The sequence below is a fragment of the Calliphora vicina genome, chromosome 1 (assembly GCF_958450345.1).
Source record: "Calliphora vicina chromosome 1, idCalVici1.1, whole genome shotgun sequence".
Lineage (NCBI taxonomy): Eukaryota > Metazoa > Arthropoda > Insecta > Diptera > Calliphoridae > Calliphora > Calliphora vicina.
In genome coordinates this window covers 97,738,243-97,749,744 of record NC_088780.1, presented here as the reverse complement: position 1 = coordinate 97,749,744, position 11,502 = coordinate 97,738,243, and the positions used below count along the sequence as shown (strand labels likewise).

General features: G+C 32.3%; 1 protein-coding gene across 2 annotated transcripts; it reads left to right on the top strand.

Annotated features, from left to right (window-relative positions):
- Positions 1–4,013: 4,013 nt before the first annotated feature.
- Positions 4,014–9,934, top strand: LOC135955573 (ferritin light chain-like). Of its 2 annotated transcripts, none has more exons than XM_065505991.1 (3): positions 4,014–4,118; positions 6,592–6,729; positions 9,247–9,934. In XM_065505991.1, exons 2-3 carry the CDS (start codon positions 6,618–6,620, stop codon positions 9,807–9,809), a joined length of 675 nt encoding a protein of 224 aa, XP_065362063.1. In that variant the 5' UTR covers positions 4,014–4,118; positions 6,592–6,617; the 3' UTR covers positions 9,810–9,934. The 2 variants fall into 2 exon arrangements, with proteins under 2 accessions (XP_065362063.1, XP_065362019.1); XM_065505947.1 differs by lacking the exon at positions 9,247–9,934 and adding an exon at positions 8,429–9,211.
- The last annotated feature ends 1,568 nt before the right edge of the window (positions 9,935–11,502 follow it).

The window sequence follows — 11,502 nt, the reverse complement described above, 5'->3', positions numbered from 1 at the left end:
TTAATATAGCCGGCTCTTAACTGGAAGGGCAACACTGCTCCGGAAGATACCAAACGTTTTGGATGCCCAGTTGAGGTCAAAAATCACGATATGGTGTTCCCCTATTGCAGATTGGAAGTGAAAAAGATTGCGGAAACCATAGGCATCTCATTGTTTTCAATTTTGAATGATCACTTGGGTATGAGAAAGCTTTTCGTAAGATGGCTACCGCGTTTGCTCACAATAGGCTACATAGATGTGCAGTTTTCATGGCAAAAATCCATGAATTAGGCAACGAAATGCTCCATCTTCCGCCCTATTCTCCGGATTTAGCACCGACTGACTATTTCTTGTTTCCAAACTTGAAGAAATGTCTCGTCGGAAAGAAATTTGCTCTCATAAAAGTCATCTAAATATCTGTATAATATATTGGTTACAATTAATTAAAAAACAGAACAGGTTCAAGGATGATTTTCTATGCTGAATCCAGCTTGAATGAGAACGGATTTCTAGAAAAAAAACCTAAAACAAAACTAAACCGAATTTCGAAATTCTGAAGAACCTTAAACTTTGTGTGGCCATGGAAAATATGTATATCAAATATTATAGAATTCAGAAGAGTAAAATTTGACAAATTAATATTTTTTATCGAAATTTGTCCCATTTATCTTAACATTTTATTAATAATAAGTGGTCATATCTCCCATATAAAACTGATTTAAATTATAATAGAAATACATCAACCACAGAAGATGTCAAACGTCCTGGAGGCCCAGTTGAGAACTCTACACCCGAAATAATTGAAAAAATCATGGATGATCACAGATTAGATTAAAGGTGCGAGAGATTGTGGAAGCCATAGGCACCTTACATAGCTCAGTACCCACTCGTTGAAGGGTATTATATTGTCGGGCTTCAGAGACTACACCTTCTTACATGTGCAGATGTTTGTAACGCCCAAAAATATTAGTCTAACACCCACCTTAAAGTATACCGATCGACTTAGAATCACTGAATTCTGAGTCGATTAAACGATGTCCGTCCGTCCGTCTGGTCGGCTGGCTGGCTGTCCATGTAAACCTTGTGTGCAGAGTACAATTCGCAATATATTTCGATGAAATTTGGTACATCTTATTTTTTCGGCTCAAGGACCAAGCCCATTGAAACTGGCTGAAATCGGTCCATTATTTCACCTAGCCCCCATACAAATGTCCTCCCGAAATTGGACTTTATTGGTCATAAAAATTTAATTTATATATGTATCTCCACAAATTCCGTTCCAAATAAGATTCATATACACAAAATTCATGTCACCAAATTTTGTTACGATCGGTCCATAATTAGTCATAGCTCCCATATAGACCCGCTTCCGAAAATCACTTTAACGTTCATAAATCGCTTAAAAATGTTGGTATACTCACAAAATTCAACATAGTAAACTTTCATGTAGACATAAACCACACGACCTAATTTCATGGTGATCGGTCCATAATTGGTCATAGCTCCCATATAAGGCCCACTTCCGAAAATCACTCACAAATATAAATTATTGAAATTTTAAAAGAAAAATATTTTTGCTCTTTTACTTAGTGTAGGGTATTATATGGTCGGGCTTGACCGACCATACTTTTTTACTTGATTTTTTGCAGTTTAGGCACAAATGTGTCTGTTAAGTGAAACTACTACTAATACAATTTAAGGAAATTATCCTTAATTCATTTCTATAATGCTGACCACGTTTCCATGTTTTGGCGATGTTTTTTTCAAATGTTTGTCTTTCTGTTGGTGTAAAAGTAGTTATTTAGTTGTGGCCCATCAATGGCATCGTCTCAGCTGCACTATTTACGTCAATTCTAAACTAAACAAGCAAAAACTGTCAGAGTCATGTTTGCGGTGTGCGTTTTTCTTTCCGTGCGTCCGTCCGTCCGTCAGTTCATTCGTCTGTCTCTCGGTAACCATGTAATCTTGTAAAGTGTTTGGATTTCTTTATTCCGGTGAACTTCGCACTTTTATGCACACAACCTCAGGCCACATTATCTTTACGTGAGCTGTGAGCTGGTTCTTTTATTTTCTGTTTTCATCTTCTGCTCCTATATTTTCTTTGGTTTCTTTGAACTTAATTCCCAAAACATTCTAAAAACATCCTACACACATTGTGTTAAATATTTACAAACATTCTTCAACTTAAAATTATTTTCTAAGGATATTAATATTTAAAAAAAAGCTACTGCAACAAATTTAACACAAGTTCATGATGATGAAGATGTTGATTATATTTGTTGCTGTTATATTATTCGTTTGTTTGCCTTTTATAGCGCGAGTTAAGTTTGTCTTAAAGCAGACATGTCTGTGTTATTTTCTATTATGATCTCCTACATTTTGGTGAGGTCATTTCAAATGCATAGATTGATTGGTAAAATAGAAACAGAACAGAGTATAGAAAGTACATGGTTGACAACTGTTTAGGGATTTTAAAAATTAGGGATTTTTCCAAATGTTTAAATTATTTTCTAAGGATATTAATATTTAAAAAAAGCTACTGCAACAAATTTAACACAAGTTCATGATGATGAAGATGTTGATTATATTTGTTGCTGTTATTTTATTCGTTTGTTTGCCTTTTATAGCGCGAGTTAAGTTTGTCTTAAAGCAGACATGTCTGTGTTATTTTCTATTATGATCTCCTACATTTTGGTGAGGTCATTTCAAATGCATAGATTGATTGGTAAAATATATAGAAATTTACAGAGTATAAAAACTACATGGTTGACAACTGCTTACATGTATATAACTTAAAAATGCGTGATTCTTTCAAATGTTCAGCTTCTATTTTGAAACATTTGTACAATATTAATATATTCAATGAATTGGCCATTGTTAGCTATGACATATTCCCATCTCTATGGCAACGGATTCCAGGTAGAGTTTTTATTTTCTCACACTGTTTCAATTCCCGGGAAGTCGGGATCGATTTTGAAATTTCCCGGAATCCCGGAATTCCCGCCTAGAACAAGTTATTCTATTTTAAGAATGTAGACTTCGTTAAAAATCAAAAAAATGTCTTTGGGTAAACATTTTTGTTGTACTCTTTGTGAAAAAGCAAAATACTGAAATAGTTCAACTTTCGATAGAAAAGAATTTTGTGACAGCCTTGAACATTCATGAGTTTTTTGAATATTTTGAATAATGAACTTGTTGTTGGTCTATTTGGATTAAATCTTTGTTATTGTGTGAAAGTTCTGTATTTGTTTTAGAGCTTTAAGCTTCTTTTAGAGAAAGTTAAATTCAAAAAACATCAAATAAAACTAAGGAAAATAATTCCCGGGTATTCTCGCACAATTTCCCGTGATTTCGGGATTGAAAATTTTGCGGAATTTACCGTCCTGTTAATTCCCGTGAAAAACTCTAATTCCGAGCCAAAAGAACTGCTCTTCCAGCGTATCCCAGAGAGAACGTACTACATCGATCGAAACAAATATTAGTCGGATGAGGCAATGTAAGCACTATGAATGCAGGGTGAGGCGAAACTTCACAACCACTATCTAATAATTTTTAACAGATATTGCAATATATGGCCGAGCGTTGTGATGATGGAGTATTACGGTGTCATGTCTGGCCGCTTCAACAATCAGTTGCGTTCGGTATAGGTTCCCTTTTTGTCACCACTTCTGAACCGCACAAACCATCTTAAAACTAGGGTACATAAGCAATACTTGAGAACAATTTTGTATAAATTGGATAATTATTTAAAAAAGTTTTGTACAAATGAAATTATCGATTTTACACAATACTGATTGCTTGCTGGTTACCAAAAAACCAGATAATATCCACTAAATATCCTCTACACACAATGCCAACATTGTTGGCTAGAGTCAAAGAGATAAAATAGAAAACTACTTGTATGACTGTTAGAAAACTATAGCAGATTTAGCCTATTTTTATAACCTTCACCACGAGTGCTATGGATATGCAAATGAGTAATTGCATTATATATTTACATTTATTTTATGTGTATATAAGTATCGAACTAAACATCATTATAAACAGCAGTTCCAAAGTGTCTGTTAAACAAGCAAGTTTCTATAGAAAAAACCTGAATAATTCTATATATAATATAATCATCGATATAAAACACACAGGTATGTATGTAAAGGAAATCGATATCGAAAACGAAATGTATTTATAGTTACAGTTATAACCATTTATTAAAATTCAAATTTTGTTACTTTTGAATCAATTTTTTAAATTATTTGTCATTTGGGCTTTATTTTGCTGACAAATAATAAGCCATTGATTTAGAAATCGTTCTTGAAATATCTATGTATATTGAAATTCATGACATCTTTTTAAATCAATCGTTTTGAAATCGATCGATTTTCACATTTTCACAAACCTGATAATTTTGAGGTGGGAAATGAAAATAACATTATTTTACGCTAGTAAACAATCCGGTTTAGTTTGAAATAACTTCTAATTGTCTGCTCATGCAGATAATTGTAAATATTAAGAGCTACTATTTTACTTAGTTGCAATCATGTGTAAAAAATGTTCTGTTTTAGGTGTTATGTTCTGTAATAAAAGTGTTAAAAGTGCAAACAATTAATTATATTTGATACCACTTTTGTTACATTTTCTGTGAGGTAAACAAAAAAAATATATAACCATATTATATCCACTTGTCCTCAGCCGCACAGAAATCTTTTCTAGATCCCGAAGCATTCTAACACTGGCGACGGCGAAGATGAATTCACACAAAGATCACTTTCCTCAATATTAGAATACGAAGCAGCTAGAGTCACAATGGAACCTTTTACAATCACCTTCCCGTACCAGAGGAAACGAGCTAACACAATGTTTTAAATTTGCTGCAATTTGAGATTTTTGTAGGTTAGCTTGGCTATATGGATCACCCGCAATTAGAGAGTACACTCGGTGATCCTGACTTTCCCACTAGACTTGTTGATGCCCAGGCTGCGTTAGGGAATGTACACGATCCTGTGGTTTTTTCTTAAAATCTTTAAGTGCTCACATCTAGAATTGTTCCTTTTAGTGTAAAAATACGATTGTAAAAGTTTTATCTCAATCAGACATTGCCTTCCCGTGCCGAAAGACTCCTGAAGTTTTCAAAAAGGCTATCGTCAACAACTTCTACCTGACTGATACCTGTACTATTCTTTAAAGCGGAGATTCCCAGAAGTTCTTCATCATCTCCTTTGCTTACCAATATTGCAACAACAATCATTAAATTAAAATTTCTCTGTAAGTACCTTTACAAGCGACAAGTCAAAATCAAAATTGGGATTCACAGATTTTTTACTTTCTGCTGTAATACATGATTAGTAATGATAAATTAACTAGTAGATGCCAGATGTTGCAAAATGGCGTAATGTTCAAGAGTGCTGTTGTTAATTGGCTAGCGCGTTTGATCATTAAGCATGATATGGTATTTGTGGCCTGGGTTCCATTCCCAGACGCTGCCAATCAACAACATCATTTTATAATAATTATTTGTCTACTAATAACTAATATTTATTACAGCGCCCTTCTTCGGTGGTACAACACTAAAAGGCCACCGAAGTAAAATAATTTAAAAAAAAGTTGTTGGCTTGACTAATGCACCATCTCACCACCAGAGGCGCAGCAACCTGCACTAATAACAAACATAACGCGCAATTGCAGAGTTGTCAATTAAAAGCTTTTCTCCTCCTTTCACCACCTCTTCTTCTACACACTATCCCCTTTCTAATGAAAGTAACACAAATATATATAGGCATATTAATTGCCTGAGTGTTACCTCTTTTTTAAAAAAATGGCGTAAAGTTCAAGAGATGCCAGAATAGTTGAAAAAAAAGTGAGGTCAAAATGAGAAAAAGTAGTAGTCATTTTAAAACTTCGAGGCACTTTCAGCACGGGAAGGCAAAGTCCGATTGACTTAAAACTTTAACAATCGTATTTTTACACTACAAGGGACAATTCTAGACATGAGCATCTATAAAAATCGGAAATCGATTTTATAAAACCACCCTAGTATAAATACAATATAAAACATATTTCGACTTTACCACTTTGGAATTAAGAGCCTGGTTAATTTTCGCAGCCGAACTTATGATATTAATTTACGCTTGTCTGAGAGACACTTGAAGGTCAATATTATCAGAAAGAATTTTCGAACTGGCGACCCTTTCCATCTTTGCAGCATCAGCTTATATTCAGATCACATAATTCTAGTATTTTATGATCGATGTGGATACCGTATCAACATGCTCTCTAGAATGGTTCCATGTCCAGTATGGTCATTCCGTTCATCTTAGGGTCGTAAGGGGATGTAAGTCTATCACCGACACCGCTCTAGTCCCCAATAAATAAAAATAGATCTAATGATCGCTGTACACATCAATTGAAACTCTATGGAATAACATAAGCATCACATAAGTAAATGTTTCATAGAACGGGATATAAAAGTGGTTGTGATATAATGAGCCATATGGGTTTTATGAAAGAAACTGAAATGGTTTTGATTATAAATACATACATACATATGATTATAAATACATATTTATGGTCACATACCTTAAGACTAATTTTCATAATAATGTGTTTTCGTTTTTTTAGAAACAAGGACAATCGAAAAACAAAAGATGAAATCTGTTACTGTTGTTATTACTTTGTTGGCTACTATTTGCGGCGCTCTAGATCAGGATAATTGCTCGGCTAACATAATGCGAGCTTGTTCTTCCTATAAACTTTCTGGTGAGTATTTATTAGGGTATTCATTCGACTAATGATCGTTCGATTAATCGAATCATTTCTTACGAATAATTATTCGAACAATTTAAAAACGGCCATTTTCGAATATGGAATAATTCGAACAATTTTATGTAGAACAATCAAATAAAACGAATAATATTTAAATTTATTAAATTGCTTAAAATTTTTCATAATTTCAAATTTAAATAAGTAATAAGGACTCACAAAAATTGTATTGTTTCTGAAATTCGACAAATAACTACAGGCAAAGGGACTTTCGATCACTGCTGAGAGTGTTCCGATAGCTCTTTCTATAAATATATAAATATTACTGCAAGAAGTTACAATTCTAAAAAAAAATCTTTCAAAATTTTTAACTTAGGACTTGAACCAATGAAATTAAAGGGTACGGAATTTGTTATTTAGCTGGCGAAATATTAGAAGAATCGCAATTAATAATCAAAATATTAACTTAGATTAAAGTGGAGTTGAATGTGATTTTGAAACGGTCCTCGAAAGTTATATTGAGGATGACATTTATAATGATTACATTAAAATAGATGAAGGCCATGATCTTAAAATATATGTATATAAATGATGTTATTAACCGCGTATGTAAGTGTTGCAAAATATTTAATAAATCGAATGATAAACACAAATATTGCAAACAATTATACATGATTTTGAACATCGTTGATCAGCTTTGTCTAACATGGTAATAAACTTTTTGCGTATTTGTAAATGCTTCAATCGTGTACTGCCTGACTTCAAATTAGCAACGTTCACTGACAATGATATCAAATTTTGGACAGATTCCCTTTATTGTGTAATTCCCCCAGACCACTTTATTAAGCAAAGATTCGGCAACGTTGATAATGCTTGATGTATAATACAATTTGTTATAAATAATTTAGAAATAGTGAATAATTAATTTACTAAAGAATTAGTTACTCAATTTAAAACCTGAATTAATGAACGACATAAAAAAGTTCTTAATACGTTTATATTGTAGTTATTTGAATTCAGGATCATGTCCAACTAGCACAAATTTTTTTAAAGCATAGCTCCAAAATGGAAACTAGAGGGTTTACGAGTCAATTGTTTTGTAGATTGTTCGGGAGTTAATCCGATCAGAATATTTCTGTTGAAAATTTCATGATGGACTTTGTTTTTGAAAGTTTTTTAACATTATCAATACTTGAATTGTTAACTTTAACGTTATTTTTTGTTTTTCTTTAACAATAAAATATTAAAAAACTTCATTCTTTACTTTTTTTTTTATAAAAAAATTAAAATTATTCGATTAATTTTAAAAGAATTATTCTTTTTATTCGAACAAGAGAAAAATCGAATACTTCGAATACCCTAGTATTTATGTTTTTACTATTTATGAGTTACTAAGCAAAATAGGGCAAATTTTAATAAATCTAAAGATTAACCAAATTTATTACCAAATTTTAAATTCAAAATAAACTTAAGTTTCTGCATCGGTATTTTAGAATGAAAAGAGAGTCATACGAATATAATGATCCACTCAGTGCAATAAATCTGAAACCATTTGCATATTGTGAAAAATGTACTAGATGAATTTCATTTTGATACCGAAAAAAATTAAATTTTCCATCGCTGCACTCAATTTATACTATACATAGTATATTTCTTTTTGATAACGGCAACAACTTTTAATTTTTATTTACAATAGGGCCCTCCATTTGTAACTCCCGTTATGGTGGCATTGAGCGCATCGAACCCGAAGTTCAAGCTTACATAAACTCCAATATTATTAAATCATATGAATACTTGTTGATGGCTACCCATTTCAACTCCCGCCAAATGAATCGTCCAGGCTTTCAAAAACTCTTCCAAGGCCTTTCCGATAGTTCTTTCGATGACTCTATTGAGATGATAAGAGAAATCTCCCGTCGTGGTGGCAAAGCCAACTTCAATGTTATCCATGATAGTCCAGCCTCAGTCAGCAGACAGGAAATGGATTTGGAAGTTGACGAATTACACTCATTGGCCATGGCTTTGGATACTGAGAAAAAATTGTCCAATGCTGTTATCCATGTCCACACGCGTGCTCTTCATTCTCCCTCTGATCGGGATCCAGAAATGGCAAATTATATCGAAGAGAATGTCATAGGAAAACATGCCGAAAACGTACGGAAATTGAATGGTTATGTTAACAACTTGGCACAATTGATGGAAAGAGATGATGTCAATATGGCCGTATACATGTTCGATCAATATTTGAAAAATCAATAAATTTATTTAAAAAAAAAAATGTAATGGAATAATAACATAATAAGTACAGGGAATATCAGCAATAAAACTAATTTACTTGAAAGTGTATTAGTTGGATAAAACCGAATAATTATTACCATCTTAATAAAAACTCTCTATCTTAAAAATGTTCTACATAAATTTAAATGAGATACTGAAAAAAAAATAATTTTCAATCCCTATTCTCAATTTATACTACTGATAACGGCAACAACTTTTAATTTTTATTTACAATAGGCCCCTCCATTTGTAACTCCCGTTATGGTGGCATTGAGCGCATCGAACCCGAAGTCCAAGCTTACATAAACTCCAATATTATTAAATCATATGAATACTTGTTGATGGCTACCCATTTCAACTCCCACCAAATGAATCGTCCCGGCTTTCAAAAACTCTTCCAAGGCCTTTCCGATAGTTCTTTCGATGACTCTATTGAGATGATAAGAGAAATCTCCCGTCGTGGTGGCAAAGCCAACTTCAATGTTGTCCATGATAGTCCAGCCTCAGTCAGCAGCCAGGAAATGCGTTTGGAAGTTGACGAGATACACTCTTTGGCCATGGCATTGGATACTGAGAAAAAATTGTCAAATGCTGTTATCCATGTACACACGCGTGCTCTTCATTCTCCCTCTGATCAGGATCCAGAAATGGCCAATTATATCGAAGAGAATGTCATAAGCAAACACGCCGAAAACGTACGGAAATTGAATGGTTATGTTAACAACTTGGCACAATTGATGGAAAGAGATGATCCCAATATGGCCGTATACATGTTCGATCAATATTTGAAAAATCAATAAATTTATTTAAAAAAAAAAATGTAATGAAATAATTACAAATAGATTTAAAAAGTACAGGAAATATCAACAATTAATCTTGAAGTTGTATTAGTTGCATACTATCTTAATAAAAATTCTCTATCTTAATAAACAACATTATTTGTATTCTTTTTTATTTTGTTTTTATAAAAGTCGATATACATAGACTTTTCTATTAGTCATTAAAAACATAATAATTCAAAAATTATTACGATATCTTAAACGGAATTTTTTTTTTATAAGCTTTCAAAATCCGGTTTTCTCAACAGGTCCAATTTTCTGTTAACCATTTCATACTATAAGACAGTATAGTTGTTAATATAGAATTTTATTTGTTTATCTAAATTTTCAAGACATTTAGATTTTACGTATTATAGCACATAACAACAATCTTCATTGCCGAACACAAAACACTCTTACGATTTTTCGTTTGTGTGAAAGATAGAAAAGAAAACAACAGGAGAAGGAGCTGAAACCATAACATCCTTTTTAAAAAAAATCTTGTTAACCAGCTGTCAGTTGATGTCTTGTATGTGGTATTGTTCAAGTACATTGTATTCGGCGAAGTGCATTATTTGCAATTGAATTTTTACCACTTCTACTCCTTTCGGTCTAAATATTTGTGTGGCGTCATCATTTTCACATTTATTTCCTTTTTTTAAAATCCTTTCAACTGCAATTTTGTTATTTTTAAACAATATTAGATTTTTCATTGTTCAATCCAATATGTACTGGTAAATGGGAAAGTAGATACATACACATGTAACGTTTTGTTTGTGTTTAGAATCGAGTATTTGTTTTCGTTTTTCAGCGGTTTGCGTGAAAGTTCACTTAACACTTTTTCACATGTGCTACTTACATTATAATCATATACATACACACCGAATCACATACTCTCAGTTTACAACTCCTTTAAGTCTAGCAGTTCTTAATGTATCTTTCACTACTTTTGCTGATAGTGGAAGCACTTTGTTACAATCTTATACTTGGGGTTAGACACTTTTATACGCGCAGTTAGCAGATGTTTTAAAGGATTTATCCCTGTAAATTGTATTTAAGTTCATGGGATTTATATTTTGTCTATTTTATTGTTGGCTTTCAAATTAATTGTGAATAAATACCCGCGGAAAGCTTTATTTATATCTATGTATCAGGGATGGCATATTACATTTAAAAATTGTACCAATCAGCCTTTATTTTCTATTTTTTGAACTTAATTGTATCAATTTTTTAATAAGAAAAAATTATTTCCATATTTGTTGAGGAATCGGGAATACATAAAATTCATCTTACAATTTTGCAAAATTCTGAAGAAAATTAATTCATATGACCGATTTTTAATTTTAAAAACTTTTGTTCAAAAAATTTACTTATATCGAGCCGTTTTCACACAAAAGACGTAACCGACAAAAACTAAATTTTACAGGAGAGCATTTTTTTAAATATCTTTGGAGTAGGCCATGGTATTTCTTTAAAACTCCGTTAATAAGTATTGTTATATCTGATATTTTCAATTTCATATATACACTATATCCGATTTTTTTGTCGCTTACGTCTTTTTTCCCGTTACACATTTTATAATATTATTATAAAATTTGTAACGGATCTTGTTGAAAAATTGTGCCTGAATTACTATCCAATAGTTCTAACCTTGATTAGACTTGTCAACCGTCCA